A 19469-nucleotide genomic window follows, 5' to 3' on the forward strand; every position below is an offset into this window, starting at 1 on the left:
AATCAACTTCTTGATGATAGATCGTTAAATAGTCGCATCCGCCATTACTCCACGCCAGGCCAAAAAGATACTAGCAGATTGGTGGGGCATCTTCCCACCTTGGACCACCGTCATGGATGTCAATGGGCGCCAATTTTTTTGCGTGCATCTAGTCGATGCCACTCCACACCGGTTTGAGTTGCACTGTAGAATCCACCATACCATTGGAGCCTTGCCCCGGTACTAGATGATAACAAGGAACTGTCATTGCACCCCTCACTCATTAGCGTCAGACATTTCTGTTGATGCCACCAACCTTGAAGTGCCCCTTCTCAAGGCACCTGAAGTGCTTGTCCTTCTTCTCCAGCGAGACCTCCTTGCAAGCGGTGGAACGCGGTGCGGTGCGTGCGCCTGCCAGATCCAACCCATGTCGATGGCTCCACACGGTCTTCCTCACGGCTCGTCCGTTTATCCCCACCCCAACCCCGCCAGGATTGTGCCAAAACCCCGCCGATCCACGTGGGTTTCGCCCTTGCCGGGGTTGGATCCCGGTCAGTCATATAGGTGTGTTCGGTTAAAGTCGGCGGAGGTCTAACCCCGGCCTATACCCTCCGAAACCACTGGGTTTTCGCCGGGGAAAAAACGTCTCCTCCCATCCCGTGGAACCAAAACTTGCCCGACGAACAAAACGATACAGACAAGAAAAGGAGTCCTATATGAATTTGTAGGACTAGGGATTTTGGGGATTAACCGAATAAATCTAAAGTGACAGGGATTAGAAGGAAATGGAATAATGGGGATTGGGTGAGGGGGTGGGTGTCACCAAACCCCTGCGTGGATTGAATCCACTAGGGGGTTGAATCTCCATCAACCGAACAAGGCCTCAAGGGGTGGGGCTGCTCCGAGTCCGTCGCCCGACGGACAGACTCGACCTCCTGAAGCGGCGCCGACGACCCCTCCATGCGTGCCCGCACTTCGGGCTCGTCTGAATCCGCAGACAAGCCCTTGCTCATGTGGTGGGACGACGAGGTGACTGATCGGGGGCTAGCGACCATGGAGGCAAACAGAAGAGGTAGGGGGTGGACAAGGGTGGCCGCCGCTACCGTAGTGACAAGGGCGGGGAAGGTGGACGCCGGCATCGGATTGACACACGAGGAGGGAGGTGGGCAAAGGGAGAAGAGTGTGCGATGAAACGAGCTCCGAGCCTCTGACTGCGCAATTTTTTGTTATATACAAGAAAAAAAAGATGAACCGTACCTCCCTCCTTCCTACCGACACGCCCCCACGGCATGACGCGCACCGAGGGACGGCCGGCCGCCACGTCTTGCCCACATTTATTCCCTCCCCCGGTCGTCCCGTCCCGGCTTCCCACCCCCAAAATAAGACGGTGTTCAAACCCCCAAATCCCACACCGGCCGCCACCAAAAGCTCCGCCATTCCCATTCCCATTCCCAGCCTCTCCCCCTAAACCTTCCCTCCCGAGTCCGACCCGTCGATCCGCTTCTCCCGCCCCGGTTCCGCCCCTGTCGCGCGCGCCGGCGGGGATTTCGAGGCCGGTGCGGCGGCGGCGCTGGCCCTCGGCTGCGAATCCGGTGTCGGCGCGGCGAAGGCGCGTCGTGCGCGGGCGCCTGCTGCTGCAATGAGGCGGCGCTCCGTGCTGCCGTCCCACCACGACGACGCGGAGAAGGGCGGCGGGAAGCCGCCGCAGTCGCGCCTCTGCTTCCTCGCCACGCTCTGCGTCATGTTCTGGGTCCTCATCTTCTACTTCCACTTCTCCGTCCTCGCCCCCGACCCCGACGCGCGGCCCGTCGCCGTCGCCACCCAGGCCCGCATTGCCCACGACCACCTCCCGGACCGCGTCTCCAACCACGACGGCCTTCTCCGCGCCCCGCCCGCCGTCGTCGGCATGGAGGAGGCGCCCGCGGCCGTCGTCGAGAAGGAGGATGTGCCTGTGGCTGTCGTCGGCAAGGAGGAGGTGCCCGCGGCCGTCGTCGGCGAGGAGGAGGTGCCCGCGGCCGTCGTCGGCATGGAGGAGGCGCCCGCGGCCGTCGCCGAGAAGGAGGAGGCGCCCCCGAAGGAGTACCCGTTCCAGCGGGCGCTCAAGACGGCGGAGAACGCGAGCGACCCGTGCGGCGGCCGGTACATCTACGTGCACGAGCTGCCGCCGCGCTTCAACGAGGACATGCTCCGGGAGTGCCACAGCCTCAGCGTCTGGACCAACATGTGCAAGTTCATGAGCAACGACGGTCTCGGCCCGCCGCTGAGCAACGAGGACGGTGTTTTCTCCAACACCGGCTGGTATGCCACCAACCAGTTCGCCGTCGATGTCATCTTTGGCAACCGGATGAAGCAGTACGAGTGCCTCACCAAGGACTCGTCCATCGCCGCGGCGGTGTTCGTGCCCTTCTATGCCGGGTTCGATGTCTCAAGGTATCTCTGGGGGTATAACACTACGATGAGGGACGCCGGGCCGCATGATCTGGTGGATTGGTTGAGGAAGAGGCCTGAGTGGAATGTGATGGGTGGGCGTGACCATTTCTTGGTTGGGGGAAGGATCGCATGGGATTTCAGGCGGTTGACGGACGAAGAATCTGACTGGGGCAACAAGCTGCTGTTCATGCCGGCTGCGAAGAATATGTCAATGCTGGTGGTGGAGTCAAGCCCATGGAATGCCAATGATTTTGCGGTGCCATATCCGACTTATTTCCACCCTGCCAAAGACGAAGATGTTTTCCTTTGGCAAGACCGAATGAGGAGCCTGGAGAGGCCGTGGCTGTTCTCATTCGCAGGGGCTCCTCGTCCTGGTGATCCAATGTCTATCAGAGGGCAGCTCATTGATCAGTGCAGGACATCAAGTTTCTGTAAACTGTTGGAGTGTGACCTTGGAGAGAGCAAGTGCCACTCCCCAAGCGCAATCATGAAGATGTTCCAGAGCTCTTTGTTCTGTTTGCAGCCCCAGGGTGATTCCTATACTAGAAGATCTGCCTTCGACTCAATGTTGGCTGGCTGCATACCTGTTTTCTTCCATCCTGGTTCAGCATATGTCCAGTATACATGGCATCTTCCGAAGAATTATACGAGTTACTCTGTCTTCATCCCTGAAGGTGGCGTCCGTGATGGAAATGTCAGTGTTGAGGAGATCCTAAGAAGTATCCATCCAGATGTTGTCAAGCAGATGAGGGAAGAGGTTATCAATCTCATACCAAAGGTGATATATGCTGATCCAAGGTCGAAACTGGAAACGCTGAAGGACGCGTTTGATGTTTCGGTTTCGGCAATCATCAACAAAGTGACGCAATTGAGAAAAGATATCATCTCAGATAGCGAAGATAAAGATTTTATTGAAGAGAATAGCTGGAAGTATGAACTGTTAGAAGGAGGACAGCGGACAATCGGACCTCACGAGTGGGATCCATTCTTCTCGAAGCCCAAGCCCAAAGACATGGGTGCAGATTCTGGTAATTCATCAGCTGAAGCGGCCAAGAATTCTTGGAAAATCGAACGAGGAGACCAGAATTAGACCGCACAACTGACTGCTCCTAGAGATGAGCAAAACAGCTATCCTAGCTGACGGTGCTCTGATGCAAATCCGCGGTAAAGAATCCTTAGATGCTGTAGCCTTGGTGATCATGTATCTTGTTGATGATCCAGCCCCTGCAGCCGGTGTAAGAAACGTTACCACCAAAAGTCCTTGAGAAAATATGGCACATGGCCTTTGCTTTGCCTCTACAGATATACTTTCTCATACTAGAATTTTCATTTGTTTTGTTTGCCCAATAACGCTATGTAAATCCTTGCAAGATCTAGTGGTATATCAAATTTTGTTGCTGTCCTGTTTTCAGCATTCTGTTTGTTTTATCACTCTGGCCGCATGACTTGGAATTTACTGCATACACCATCTTTTTACATGCCCAATTTAGCAAGGAACTGGGACTCTCGGGCTGACAAGTGGCCGGATCGAGCCTAGCTCCATCATTGTCAATGTGTTCCTGTTCATGGTGATGTAACCTGTCTGCCTGGATCATGTGAGAAGTAAATGTGGCCATGTGGGACTAGTTTCCTCTTCACCTGTTTGCAAACCAAGGAAGAGCTCTGCCATTGTTGTGATCTCACTGTCCTGTTTCCTCATATCGTGATTTCATTTCATCAGGCTGTGGAAATCAGAGCTCCTGTGCCATTATTGAGAGAAGAGGGAGCTGATTTCACCAAGATACAGTAATGTGGCAGTCGGCAGCGTCTTCCTGAAACAACAAGATGAGCATACATGTGGTGGATTGATGATTCTCCAGAGTCCGAAGGATGAGACGAAACAGAACCGGCTGCTCCTTAATACCAGGTATATGCTTGCTCTCTGAAGCCCCTCCTTGCTGCTAAAAGTTAGAATTGACGATTGAAAATACCAGTAACGCGCCTTTTAGTCTGAAAGTCTATTTATATAATGCAGTTTTCCTTCCCCCTTGTCTCTTGTTCTGCATAGTACTACTACTGTGTATTTTTTGACGGCGTGGAGAGTGGTCCTTGCTGACATAAATGGGGAACAGATTTGATATTAGGTCAGCATATGGTACCACGGGCTATGCTACCGAACTAACCATGACCTATACTCAATTTTCAAAAGAAAAAGAAAAACCCATGACTTGGAACTGGCAGGAAATCCGGGTGTCCTTGTCTTTGGAGCGGAAATTGAGGCCTTCGTCATGTGGAAAACAATCCAAGTTGCTGTCAAAGTCCCCCAAGGCCAGCCACGTCCATCTCCGCGACAGCAGCAACAGGGAGCGAAAGCGGGTGGTACTGCGCTGCACGTCCGCGGATGAACTTGGGCAGTCTGGCGTGAAAAAGCGCGGCACCGTCCCGGCCTTTGGGATCTCGGAGTTGGGTCCATTTTGCAAGCAAAGCGACGGTGGTGTCGCCTCCAAGCAGGGAATCCAATCCGTTCCAATCATGGGTGGGAGGTCGTGGCATGGAAGCGCGGGGTTTATTTATTATACTCGGTGGCGAAGCTTTTGAGCCGTAATCTTCTTTTGTTTTAAGCTTCCGAGCCTGATGAGATGATTATGACAAAGCTGCTGATGCTACTCATGTCGTTTTGGAACAGTCATATGGGACGGAGGGAGTAACGTTTAGCTGATATGAAATCGTAAGCTTGGATCTACTACCTCCGTCCATGCAAAAATAAATAAATAAATTCTACTACCTCTGTCTGGGGTTTGTTAGTCATCATCATATTTTGGATCAAAATTTTACCAGATATAGTATTTGGCTATCAAAATGTTAATGCATGTCACCAGAAATTATATTGTTTGATTCGTGTTTGAACGTAAATTTTGAGTGCTATTACTTTTGTTATGTATAACTTGTATTTTTATTACTTCCTCTGTTCACTTTTATAAGACCTTGAAGACATTTCAGACAATGTGCAAAACAGACTATTTTGAGTTGTCTGAAATGACTTACAAAAGTGAACGGAGGGAGTAGTTAAAATCATGATCTAAACTACGAGGGGTCTAGTAAACTAGGACGGAGGTAGTTATAGATCTAATCCCTTTCAGCTCCGTCGGCCAGCCCACGGAATCTCCTCCCCTCTGCCTGACGCTCTGGCGTGCCTTGGTTCTGGCTTTTGGTTTAGGTTAGCTTATTTTCTTGCAAGGGCGATGTTCAGGCAGATGGTGGCGTCTCACCTTCAAGTTAGTCTTTCGGGTTTCGATCCTTCTCGAGGTTGTCCGTCAGAACAGATTTGATGGAGCTTTGACGTAGTTTTCTGTCGTCTCTTTGGAGCGGTGAGGTTAGTATATCGCCTTGCATTCACGATGACGACATATGCTGTAAGGCGCTCCAGAACGATTCAAGGGTTCAACAACAACGACTGCGGCTCCAGGACGTTGGGACATGTCACATGTGCACGAAGACTTTTTGGCTGTCATCGACAAGGCCATAGTTTAGGAAAATGTGGACCCAAAAAGCTCTTCAACAATTTCATAAACATGTAAAAAAGATTATAGGATCCCGTATAATCTTGGCAACTTCTCCTGTATAATCTTCGAAACTTCTCCTCTATAAAATTTACGGGATTCAGTACAATCTCCAAAACTTCCCCTTCATCTACAGGAACATGGCCAATGTGTGGTGGGGCGGGACGCCCCTGGTTTTTCTATTTCGCATTTTTGCCTTTTGTTTTTCCTTTTCTCTTCTTTAAAATAATCTAGGATTTCAGAAAAGTTCCAAACTTTTAAAAATGGTAATTTAAAAAAATATTTGAGAAATCATGAAATTTTTGTGAATTCAACAAATGTAATGATTTTGAAAATAATGGGAAAATCATAAAATGTTCATAGATTCAAAAATATGTTTGTGTTTTTTTGCATATTTGAAAAATGATCATGAATTTGGAAAATGTTTGTGAGTTCAAAAATTGTTCATGAATTTTTGAAAATGTTCACAAGTTCAGATTTTTTTCAGAATTTCCAGGAAAGTTCATTGATTAAAAAAATTGTTCTTCATAAAAACAGAAAAATATTTGTCAATTTTTAATAATTGTTTCCATATTAAAAAAATTCACGAGTTTCAGAAAAATGTTTACAATTTCAAAAATTATTCATGAATTTGTATGTTTTTTGGTGAATTCGAAAACTGTACATGATTCGTAAAAAAAATCTCGCCGCATGTTTATTCATTTTTTCTAGGGCTTGTTGAGTTGTTCCCTCACCACAACCCCTTTGGACCAGTTTGTGCTATGTATGTGTGTGTGTGTGTGCGGTGAGAACCTTGTTGGACCTTGTGGGCGAAAGTCTTTTCCGGTAAATCTTCATGAATTTAAAAAACGTCCATGTTATCATAAATAATGTTTGAGAATTCTAAAACTGTTCATGATTTGAAAAAATGCTCACAAATTCATAAGATATACACAAAATGAATAAAAAATAAAATAAATAAAAGAAGAAAAAACTAACATGAAATAAAACGAAAATACTAAAAGAAAGAAAGAAGGAATATGAAAAAAAAGGAGAAAACGAAGATGAAAAGGCAGAAAACCCACGAAAGAAAGCACAAAAGAAGGGTCTCTAAAACCATCCCAAAACCGAAAAGCTAGTTGGACCGGCTACGCAACGAAGGAGGAGAGGGTACTCGTTTGGTGGTGGCTGGCCTATTTGACGCATGCACGCGTTTTTTTCTGCGGGTTGTTTTGATTTGGTTTTTCTTTTTTTCCTTCTTTCGTTTTTCTTTTTCTTCTTTGAGATTTTGGTTCCCTTTTTTTCGTCTCCACATGTATTAATTTTTATTTATGTTTTTGCAATATAGAGTGAACATTTGTCTAATATACGATGAACATTATTTCAAATATGGCGAACATTTTACGTTTTTTGTGTACATTGATCACTTTTTAATGTACGGTGAACTTTTTTCAATTATAAGGAACATTTTAATAACACACCAAAATATTTTATTATACATTGAACTTTTTATATACACCAAACATAAAATAACACATACGTAACAAATTTTGTTTAAAATACTTTTTTCTATTTTTTAATAGGTTATAAAAATATCTAGCTCCTAAAAAATATCAACCGGGTTTTTAAGCTAAGACTCCCCTGTTTGACGCCCACGGGCGTCATACATAAGCTCTCGTCCGAGAGCAGTGTCTGAAAGTAGACCATAAATCGCCCACAAAAACTTTTCGAGCAATTCATACAAAAGGATTCCTAAGAAATTATTTTGGTTCAAAAAGCAAATTTCGGTCTATTTGATGGTACGGCGGCACGATGGTGGTGGTTCGACTAACTCAAAACTAACATAGCCTCTATCAGGAAGTCACTGACGCCGTGCATTCATATCACGCGTGGTTACTTGGGGTCGGATAGTTTCTGCTTCTTTCTAGGGCGTGATACGTACAGCTCGTTTGTTCTCACATTTTCTTGCGGCCCACTACTTCTTTGCCTTCTTCTGCAAACAGAGCAGATTCACAATCATGAGAAGACCATCCTACTTTCTTCAGTATACAGCAGCAGCAGCCCACACTCGAAAATAGGAATTTCATAGGAATTCTAGAGGATAGGATTTCTTATAGGATTTTTTCCTTTAGAGCCCTTTGGTTCATAGGAATGGATTCTTATTCCTACATAGGATTGGTTCCTATCCTCCACATTTTATAGGAAAATAAAAATGAGCCTAGACTCAGGCCTCTTTTGGTTCATAGGATAGGATTATCATAGGAATAGGAATTTTGTAGGAAATGAGATGGTATGTATCTCAAATCCTATGAATAGGAATAGGAAACGAGATGTCATTTGGTTGACACCAAAGGAATTTTTCCATTGAGTCTAGGCTCATTTTTATTTTCCTATGAAATGTGGAGGATAGGAACCAATCCTATGTAGGAATAGGAATCTATTCCTATGAACCAAAGGGCTCTAAAGGAAAAAATTCTATAAGAATCCTATCCTCTAAAATTCCTATGAAATTCCTCCAAACCAAAGGAGGCCTTAATGGAAAAATTCCTTTGGTGTCAACCAAATGACATCTCGTTTCCTATTCCTACTTATAGGATTTGAGATATATATCATCTCATTTTCTACAAAATTCCTATTCCTACGATAATCCTATCCTATGAACCAAAAGAGGCCTAAAAATGGTTGGACAAGATTTTGTAGCAAAGGTAGAACGAAAGTGGTGCTACCTTTGAGGGCATGGCCACCATATCAGCAACCTCGTTATCGCCACTGGTGGCCATGGCAGACTCAGATGAACCTGCAGTGCTCCCCTGAAACAAAAACAACCAGTGCTTAGTAACTAATACTACAAGAAAAGGTGGATCATACTGACAGAAAGAAAACACAAAAGGGAAACCTAACCTTTGGGGGAATAGATGCAGCTTCTCTCGTTCTTTTGTTTCCATCCACTTTCTTCGATTGCTTGTCCGGCTTCTCTTGAAGTTTCTTTGTCGACTTCTTTTTGTCACTTAGAGAATGCTTGCCATTCTCAAGTTCAATATCAGTCTACAGTATACATAATGACAAGATATTATTAATCAAACAGTAGGTAAAGAAGCCAACATTTTCAGTTGCAACTGCTACAATACAATACCCACACAGTACAAGGAAAAATCTACATAGCACGTGGGTTGTTGATTCTACTAATTCAAGTAGCACGTTGTGAACTGCACTGATCTTAGAAATTAACATGGAATGAATTATATGGCCAGCTGCACTGCTGTAGGATGGCCAGCTCGAATGAAATCATGAAGACTGCTAACCACCATAGCAGTTCATGAATTGGTGAAAAATCAGCATACCAAAAACTGTAAAACAACTGCAATAGCATGCTCTAGAAACCAAAAATAGATTGAGTCACACCTTGCTAGGCTGCTGTGGAGATGGAAAGGGTGTGTACGGCTTCTTCAGTTTGATATTCTCCCTAGAAAACAGCAAGCAACGCGCAGGCATAAGACGCAACACCAACTTTTCAGTATGAAATACGGTGCAAAATTCCTTACTTCTCATACTCTGGTAGAATCCTGCCCCAGCTTTCATTAGTCAGGGCAGGTGTTTTAGCCGGCTCACGTTCTTTTTTGAGTTCCTGATTAGTTAACAAAAACTGGTAAGTAATTTTAGGCAACAGGCATACACCTTATAACAAAACACATGTGGTAAAACCAAATCAGTCACCTGAATGTGATCCAGTGGACCCTTTATGTTATTCATGCAATCCTCTGCAATCTTTCTGACTTGTTTTAGTCCCCTTCCGTCGAGGGAACCCATGGCAGCAACAGTATTTCCCTTTCATGATAGTCAATATTTAAGCATAAAGAGTAAAAGGTAGTACACCTATAAATCTGTACTGTAACTTTGATGAAGTACTAAGGTTGAAATTATGGAAAAACCTGAACTAAGATGTAGCAGCCAGTCAAATTCTCTATGGCCTGTAGTGCACAAAACAAACATGTGAACACAGGAGTACATTAAAGGAGACACAACCACAGGACAAGAACCATATGAGAGTGATACCTTAAGGGTAGACATATTAGGTCCTAACAGACGCTCTCTCCGTTCAGAAAACCTTTTCTGTACATGGCACATTATTATTGGACTGAGTAAAAGCTAAATTCATCAAGAGCGGCAAAAGAGAATGATCTAAGGTGTAATTTAAGAAATCACCATAATCTAAATCACACTAAAAACAGAAATATTACTCCCTCCATCCCATAATGTAAAAAGTTTTCGCAAACTATGTTAGCTTGCAAAAACATCTTATATTATTGGACGGAGGGAGTAGATTGTAGAATACAAAACGAGTATTTTTATATTTGGATTCATGAAACTGTTATCGAGGAAACAGAGTATACAACACATGCAATTATGCAACTAGGTGGAACACAGTATTATCTCCAGTAAATCTATAAAATGTGAGAGCATATGTGAAAAAGACAACACTGACCTTGTAAATTACCCTAAGTAATGTAATTTAGGGGTGTCATCATAAAAATGGACAAAACAAAGTAAAAAATAAATACAACACACAGTGCATATAAGAGATGAAAAACTTCCTAACACAATTACATTGTACTCCCTCTGTTCAAAAATATTAGATTGTAGAATATCTTATAATAGTGAATGGAAGGAGTAGTAGGTAATTCTGAAACAACAAAATGCAATTAAGCATCCAGAGTCAGGAGAAAAGGGAATAGCTAAAGGTTATCTAATGTCTAATATATAATTATTTGATTAGTTCTACAACCTACTTTGACAATTAAAAATTTCTTTACATTGTTCTTCTTGTTGAAATATTTGATAGCTAGCAGAGAACCACAGCAGCAATAATCATGGTAAAGTCAAAGCATTCTGTGCAACTGCACAGAGCTGAAGTTCAAGAATGAAAGAGCCTTACCCTATTCCGTACGAGGTCACCAATCTTAATAATATCGCAGGTCATATCATCATTGAGTATTTTAATCGCCTGCAAAAAATTAGTACAGGTTTAATTTGGGATGAACAACTCCCGGAAAAAATATGATCAAGGTGTCGGTGTCAGGGACTCTAGAATAAGAATGGCACATTTAATACATATAAGGGAATGTTCTTTTTTTCATTATAGGGTACTCAAATTCTCATCCGTTAGATATTTGCCCAATGATGCCGCCCGCGAGTTAAACAAAAACCTCCATAATACATATATACATTGACACATGTCAGACAGAGTTGCACAGAAGCTGAAGGGCTCGATCGATGAGCAACAAAGGATATGCTTGTGTACCTGATGTACAGGGACACTCCGCGACAGGAGTCTGGTCAGGTCCCTGGCCTTGACAACAATGTAGGGGTCCCTGGTCTTCCTGGTGGTCGAAACCGTCATGGATCCCTCACTCTGCACACGCACGTATGTACAACATCATGGGACTGACTGATCCCAAAATTTGGATATTAATTATCTATCTATTGCTTGAGAAAAAGGCCCAAACAAGTGATCAGCGTACCAAACTGAGCTTGCAGGAGACCCCTTGCTCCTTGAGCGCGCCCTTGACGACCGGCCACGCCTCCAGCAGAGACTCCTCTGCACCCGAACAAACAAACAAACAAACAGGGCACCTCAGCGATCAAATACGCTTCAATTCCATTGAATCGCAGGAGGGGGAAGGGGGGAGAGGGTCGATCGGTCGCATGCCTCTGTCTTTGGCGAAGGTGGTGGAGAAGGAGGTGGTTTCGAGCAGGGGGCCCTCGTTCGGGGAGGGCTCGAGCTTCTCCGCCTTCAAGCGGTCGGTGCTGCCGGGGCCATCCTCGTCCCAAGGCTTCCCCTTCCGACGCTGATTCTCCTCCTCCGTCGCCGCCGCCGCCGCATTGGTTCCGCCCTCCGACGCCATACCGGAGATGCTAGATTAGCTAGGGTTTAGCTGGATCTCGAGGGATTGGAGCGCGAGGAGGCGGTGTGGGTTTGGCAAGCCAGGACGAATTTGAGGCGGTGTGCGTGTTTTTTTCTTCTTCTTTTCATCATTGAGATCAAGCGTGTTTGTTTTTGGTGTGCTGGGCTGGGCAAATGTGATGGATTGGGCCTTTCGGCTCACAAGTTCGGTGGACAGTGCTGATTTTGGGTTTGTTTGGTTTATACCTAGAGGGCATATGGGCCGGGGTCAGTAATCTGTTTTTTCTTCCTTTTTTTTCCTTTTCCCCTTTTCTGTGGGGTGCCCTCGACACAAATATCCCCTCAAGTAAGATGTTTTAACCTTTTTTTTTCGAATTGGATGTACATATATAAACATGATTTAGTGTGCTTGTTTTCTTATTTCGGTCCGTATGTAGTCCATATTTAAATATCCAAAACAATTATGATATTGAATGAAGGGAGTAGTTTTTATGAGACACATGAACACTTTTTTTTAATATGTGAACATTGATTTTAAAACATTACCGTCAGTTCAAGATGTATGTACACTTCTTTTTATATAGCAGTTTTTAAATATGTAAACATTTTTTAAAATACACATCAATGTTTATCTTCGTATGCGTGAGTATGCTTAGTTCAACACATGGACATTTTTTCACATACAGAGAATTTTTTAAATGAATATTTTTTATGAACATGAGAACTTTTTTAAAAAAACGAACAGTTTTATAAAACTAATATATTTTCAAAAACTATTTTATAAAAGATGCACCTTAATCAGCTCATTAAAAACTGAGGCGGTGTGCGTGTTTTTTTCTTCTTCTTTTCATTGAGATCTTTTTTAGGGAATTTTTCATTGAGATCAAGCGTGTTTGTTTTTGGTGTGCTGGGCAAATGTGATGGATTGGGCCTTTCGGCTCACAAGTTCGGTGGACAGTGCTGATTTTGGGTTTGTTTGGTTTATACCTAGAGGGCATATGGGCCGGGGTCAGTAATCTGTTTTTTCTTCCTTTTTTTTTCCTTTTCCCCTTTTCTGTGGGGTGCCCTCGACACAAATATCCCCTCAAGTAAGATGTTTTAACCTTTTTTTTCGAATTGGATGTACGTATATAACATGATTTAGTGTGCTTGTTTTCTTATTTCGGTCCGTATGTAGTCCATATTAAAATATCCAAAACAATTATGATAGTGAATGAAGGGAGTAGTTTTTATGAGACACATGAACACTTTTTTTTAATATGTGAACATTGATTTTAAAACATTACCGTCAGTTCAACATGTATGGACACTTATTTTTATATAGCAGTTTTTAAATATGTAAACATTTTTTAAAATACACATCAATGTTTATCTTCATATGCGTGAGTATGCTTAGTTCAACACATGGACATTTTTTCACGTACAGAGCATTTTTTAAATGAACATTTTTATGAACATGGGAACTTTTTTTTAAATGAACAGTTTTATAAATATATTTTCAAAAACTATTTTATAAAAGATGCACCTTAACCAGCGCATTAAAAGCCGAGGCACAAGGGAATGAGAGCACCAACGCGTGTGCGGTAGGGTAGCCAACATGCAGGTGGGGAAACTGCGATAGTGCACGGGTGAAAACGAGGTAGTGACGCGTTTGCACACTGTTTATGTTTATCCACCCATATGTGATAGTACATATACATCACAGACGGTCATTTCTTTGGAATCATGTGAACAACACCGCACACGACTTTTAAAAACCCGTGTGTGATGGACCCAATCATTGGGCATTGTGAATTTCTGTTAGCTATGCACAAGACATGGCACACAGTTATTCTTCATATTGCGCGAGATGAGTTAGCCATCGTGGGGGGTTTGTTTTTGAGGCACACGGTTCTATTTTCCAACTATGTGTGATGTCGTCATCCCACACAGTTTCACGTTGTCATGTGCAACTGGGAGGCTGAATGATACTAATCTACACTAGTGATTGGGATGTAGTTTGGCAAAATGAAATGCACATAAGAACAACATCATGCGAAATATAAATGTGCCCCATAGAAATATAAAGACCCATAAAATCCTTTATGGAGATTGTTATAGCCGAAAGGGGCAGATTGTTTGGAACAAAACAATAACTTGTGTTGATTATAGGGTCTAAGATTCTGCCAATATGCACAACAAAAATCTATAAAAAGTATAGTCTGGTTTAGAACTGAACATATGTTCCAATGGAGAGACAAGGTTTATCTCTTTAAACACACACACACACACACACACACACACACACGAGAAAAGCCATGTCTAAACTTTAAAGGGCATGGACGCATGTACAAGAAGTGATAACCCAACTTCAACAATGAGGTAATGTTAACGTTTATTTGAACCATTTTGTTGGTATATGGACAAGAGATGTGATATGAGCAATATCAAAACGTTGAAAGAAAGGATCAAGTTTTTGATTACCCCCGACAATTAGTTTGCAGAGAGAGATTTTTTCGGTCATAGATTCTCCCATCATACTCCCTATGTCTCATAATGTAAGACATTTTTTTGACACTAATGTAGTGTCAAAAAAATTTCCTAGATTATGGGACATAGGGAGTAGTTTCCAAACTCTTGAAATTTCTTAAAAGCAAAAAAGGAGGCAAATCCAATAGAATTTTCTATAGTCATAGTTGAGACTCACGTAATGTTTATTTCCATTAATAGATTTAATGGTCGGAACCCAAACATTGATATGCAAGTTCTAAAGGAGCATTCGAACAATTTGAAGAATTTCCATAAGGGAGTTGATGACTTTCAGCCTTTTGACAAACATCACAAACCAAATATTCATTCCAATTTTGATGAAAACTCTAAACTGCTAGTCCTAATCACTTTCTGAACATGCCAATGTGACATGGAAGGCTTGGTGACACCATAGGCAATCTTGTGAGGGGTGCTCAGTGAGATTCTAGAGGATAGAGATCACTCCTAGTGTTGGAAATATGCCCTAGAGGCAATAATAAAATGGTTATTATTATATTTCTTTGTTCATGATAATTGTCTATTGTTCATGCTATAATTGTGTTATCCGGAAATCGTAATACATGTGTGAATACATAGACCACAACACGTCCCTAGTGAGCCTCTAGTTGACTAGCTTGTTGATCAAAAGATAGTCATGGTTTCCTGACTATGGACATTGGATGTCATTGATAACGGGATCACATCATTAGGAGAATGATGTGATGGACAAGACCCAATCCTAAGCATAGCTCAAAGATCGTGTAGTTCGTTTGCTATAGCTTTTCCGAATGTCAAGTATCATTTCCTTAGACCATGAGATTGTGCAACTCCCGGATACCGTAGGAGTGCTTTGGGTGTGCCAAACGTCACAACGTAACTGGGTGACTATAAAGGTACACTACAGGTATCTCCGAAAGTGTCTGTTGGGTTGGCACAAATCGAGACTGGGATTTGTCACTCTGTATGACGGAGAGGTATCTCTAGGCCCACTCGGTAATGCATCATCATAATGAGCTCAATGCGATCAAGTGGTTGATCACGGGATCATGCATTACGGTACGAGTAAAGTGACTTGCTGGTAACGAGATTGAACGAGGTATTGGGATACCGACGATCGAGTCTCGGGCAAGTAACGTACCGATTGACAAAGGGAATTGTATACGGATTGATTGAATCCTCGACATCGTGGTTCATCCGATGAGATCATCGAGGAGCATGTGGGAGCCAACATGGGTATCCAGATCCCGCTATTAGTTATTGACCGGAGAGTCGTCTCGGTCATGTCTGCGTGTCTCCCGAACCCGTAGGGTCTACACACTTAAGGTTCGGTGATGCTAGGGTTGTTGATATATTAGTATACGGTAACCCAAAAGTTGTTCGGAGTCCCGGATGAGATCCCGAACGTCACGAGGAGTTCCGGAATGGTACGAAGGTGAAGATTTATATATAAGAAGTCAAGTTTCGGCCATCGGGAAAGTTTCGGGGGTACTCGGTATTGTACCGGGACCATCGGAAGGGTCCCGGGGGTCCACCGGGTGGGGCCACCTATCCCGGAGGGCCCCATGGGCGGAAGTGGGAGGGGAACCAGCCCCTAGTGGGCTGGTGCGCCCCCCTTGGGCCTCTCCCTGCGCCTAGGGTTGGAAACCCTAGGGGTGGGGGCGCCCCACTTGGCTTGGGGGCAAGCCACCCCCTTGGCCGCCGCCCCCCCTTGGAGATTGGATCTCCTAGGGCCGGCGCCCCCCCTAGGGACCCTATATATAGTGGGGGGAGGGAGGGCAGCCGCACCCTAGCCCCTGGCCTCTCCCTCTCCCTCCCGTGACACTCCTCCCTCTCCCTGTGCTTGGCGAAGCCCTGCCGAGATCACCGTTGCTTCCACCACCACGCCGTCGTGCTGCTGGATCTTCATCAACCTCTCCTTCCCCCTTGCTGGATCAAGTTGGAGGAGACGTCTTCCCAACCGTACGTGTGTTGAACGCGGAGGTGTCGTCCGTTCGGCGCTAGGTCATCGGTGATTTGGATCACACGAGTACGACTCCATCAACCCCGTTCTCTTGAACGCTTCCGCGCGCGATCTACAAGGGTATGTAGATGCACTCCTTTCTCCCTCGTTGCTAGATGACTCCATAGATTGATCTTGGTGATGCGTAGAAAATTTTAAAATTCTGCTACGTTCCCCAACACCTAGCCCTTCCCTTGAGAAGAACTTTCCCCGACTCCTCATCCTTAAGACAAAATAATTTCGTGTAAAGTTCAAGAAAGAAATTATTGTGTGTGACAAAGCGATTTGTGGATAGGATATTTTTTGGTTGCACAAGGAAAATAAGAGAACATTTTAAGACGCGATGTTTAGCAAGATGAAGGAATCATAGAGTTGTTGGGGAACGTAGTAATTTCAAAAAAAATTCTACGCACACGCAAGATCATGGTGATGCATAGCAACGAGGGGAGAGTATGATCTACGTACCCTTTGTAGATCGCAACGGAAGCGTTGACACAACGTAGAGGAAGTAGTCGTACGTCTTCTTCCCGATCCGACCGATCCAAGCACCGTTACTCCGGCACCTCCGAGTTCTTAGCACACGTACAGCTCGATGACGATCCCCGGGCTCCGATCCAGCAAAGCGTCGGGGAAGAGTTTCGTTAGCACGACGGCGTGGTGACGATCTTGATGTTCTACCGACGCAGGGCTTCGCCTAAGCACTACAACGATATTATCGAGGTGGAATATGGTGGCAGGGGGCACCGCACACGGCTAAGGAACGATCTCAATGATCAACTTGTGTGTCTAGAGGTGCCCCCTGCCTCTGTATATAAAGGAGCCAAGGGGGAGGGGTGCGTCCAGCCCTATGGAGGCGCAGGAGGAGTCCCACTCGTACCGGGAGTAGGACTCCCCCCCCAATCCTATTCCAACTAGGACTCCCAAGGGGGAAAGAGGGAGAGGGGTGGCCGGCCACCTCTCCTAGTCCTAATAGGACTAGGGGAGGGGGGAGGCGCGCAGCCCTTATGGGAAGCCCTTTCACCTTTCCACTAAGGCCCATTAAGGCCCATATGACTCCCGGGGGGTTCCGGTAACCTCCCGGTAATCCGGTAAAATCCTGATTTCACCCGGAACACTTTCGATGTCCAAACATAGGCTTCCAATATATCAATCTTTATGTCTCGACCATTTCGAGACTCCTCGTCATGTCCGTGATCACATCCGGGACTCCGAAACAACCTTCGGTACATCAAAATGCATAAACTCATAACAATTGTCATCATAACGTTAAGCGTGCGGACCCTACGGTTCGAGAACAATGTAGACATGACCGAGACACGTCTCCGGTCAATAACCAATAGCGGGACCTGGATGCCCATATTGGCTCCTACATATTCTACGAAGATCTTTATCGGTCAGACCGCATAACAACATACGTTGTTCCCTTTGTCATCGGTATGTTACTTGCCCGAGATTCGATCGTCGGTATCCAATACCTAGTTCAATCTCGTTACCGGCAAGTCTCTTTACTCGTTCCGTAATACATCATCTCACAACTACCATATTAGTTGTAATGCTTGCAAGGCTTATGTGATGTGCATTACCGAGAGGGCCCAGAGATACCCCTCCGACAATCGGAGTGACAAAACCTAATCTCGAAATACGCCAACCCAACATGTACCATTGGAGACACCTGTAGTACTCCTTTATAATCACCCAGTTACGTTGTGACGTTTGGTAGTACCCAAAGTGTTCCTCCGGTAAACGGGAGTTGCATAATCTCATAGTTATAGGAACATGTATAAGTCATGAAGAAAGCAATAGCAACATACTAAACGATCGGGTGCTAAGCTAATGGAATGGGTCATGTCAATCAGATCATTCAACTAATGATGTGACCTCGTTAATCAAATAACAACTCATTGTTCATGGTTAGGAAACATAACTATCTTTGATTAACGAGCTAGTCAAGTAGAGGCATACTAGTGACACTTTGTTTGTCTATGTATTCACACATGTATTATGTTTCCGGTTAATACAATTCTAGCATGAATAATAAACATTTATCATGATTATAAGGAAATAAATAATAACTTTATTATTGCCTCTAGGGCATATTTCCTTCAGTCTCCCACTTGCACTAGAGTCAATAATCTAGATTACACTGTAATGATTCTAACACCCATGGAGTCTTGGTGCTGATCATGTTTTGCTCGTGGAAGAGGCTTAGTCAACGGGTCTGCAACATTCAGATCCGTATGTATCTTGCATATCTCTATGTCTCCCACCTGGACTAGATCCCAGATGGAGTTGAAGCGTCTCTTGATGTGCTTGGTCCTTTTGTGAAATCTGGATTCCTTTGCCAAGGCAATTGCACCAGTATTGTCACAAAAGATTTTCATTGGACCCGATGTACTAGGTATGACACCTAGATCGGATATGAACTCCTTCATCCAGACTCCTTCGTTCGCTGCTTCCGAAGCAGCTATGAACTCCGCTTCACATGTAGATCCCGCTACGAAGCTTTGTTTAGAACTGCACCAACTGACAGCTCCACCGTTCAATGTAAACACGTATCCGGTTTGCGATTTAGAATCCTCCGGATCAGTGTCAAAGCTTGCATCAACGTAACCTTTTACGGTGAGCTCTTTGTCACCTCCATATACGAGAAACATATCCTTAGTCCTTTTCAGGTATTTCAGGATGTTCTTGACCGCTGTCCAGTGATCCACTCCTGGATTACTTTGGTACCTCCCTGCTAAACTTATAGCAAGGCACACATCAGGTCTGGTACACAGCATTGCATACATGATAGATCCTATGGCTGAAGCATAGGGAACATCTTTCATTTTCTCTCTATCTTCTGCAGTGGTCGGGCATTGAGTCTTACTCAACTTCATACCTTGTAACACAGGCAAGAACCCTTTCTTTGCTTGATCCATTTTGAACTTCTTCAAAATCTTGTCAAGGTATGTGCTTTGTGAAAGTCCAATTAAGCGTCTTGATCTATCTCTATAGATCTTTATGCCTAATATGTAAGCAGCTTCACCGAGGTCTTTCATTGAAAAACTCTTATTCAAGTATCCCTTTATGCTATCCAGAAATTCTATATCATTTCCAATCAATAATATGTCATCCACATATAATATCAGAA

The 19469-nt window shown here is 44.3% G+C and overlaps 2 protein-coding genes across 2 annotated transcripts; one reads left to right on the top strand and one right to left on the bottom strand.

The window, feature by feature from the left end:
- The first annotated feature begins 1339 nt into the window (after nucleotides 1-1339).
- On the top strand, nucleotides 1340-3820 carry MUR3 (Exostosin family protein). Its single transcript, XM_048716577.2, has one exon. The coding sequence runs from the start codon at nucleotides 1619-1621 to the stop codon at nucleotides 3497-3499; it is 1881 nt and encodes a 626-aa protein (XP_048572534.2). The 5' UTR covers nucleotides 1340-1618; the 3' UTR covers nucleotides 3500-3820.
- Nucleotides 3821-7037: 3217 nt separating this feature from the next.
- Nucleotides 7038-11939, bottom strand: LOC125554889 (KRR1 small subunit processome component-like). Its single transcript, XM_048718273.2, has 12 exons — nucleotides 11635-11939; nucleotides 11447-11523; nucleotides 11227-11337; nucleotides 10861-10929; nucleotides 9981-10037; nucleotides 9857-9895; nucleotides 9642-9752; nucleotides 9470-9552; nucleotides 9330-9390; nucleotides 8829-8972; nucleotides 8654-8737; nucleotides 7038-7920 (listed from the first exon to the last, which is right to left on the bottom strand). The coding sequence occupies exons 1-12, from the start codon at nucleotides 11828-11830 to the stop codon at nucleotides 7903-7905; spliced, it is 1050 nt and encodes a 349-aa protein (XP_048574230.2). The 5' UTR covers nucleotides 11831-11939; the 3' UTR covers nucleotides 7038-7902.
- Nucleotides 11940-19469: the final 7530 nt, after the last annotated feature.

The sequence above is a fragment of the Triticum urartu genome, chromosome 4A (genome assembly GCF_056163025.1).
Source record: "Triticum urartu cultivar PI428250 chromosome 4A, HENAU_Tu73, whole genome shotgun sequence".
NCBI classification, from domain to species: domain Eukaryota; kingdom Viridiplantae; phylum Streptophyta; class Magnoliopsida; order Poales; family Poaceae; genus Triticum; species Triticum urartu.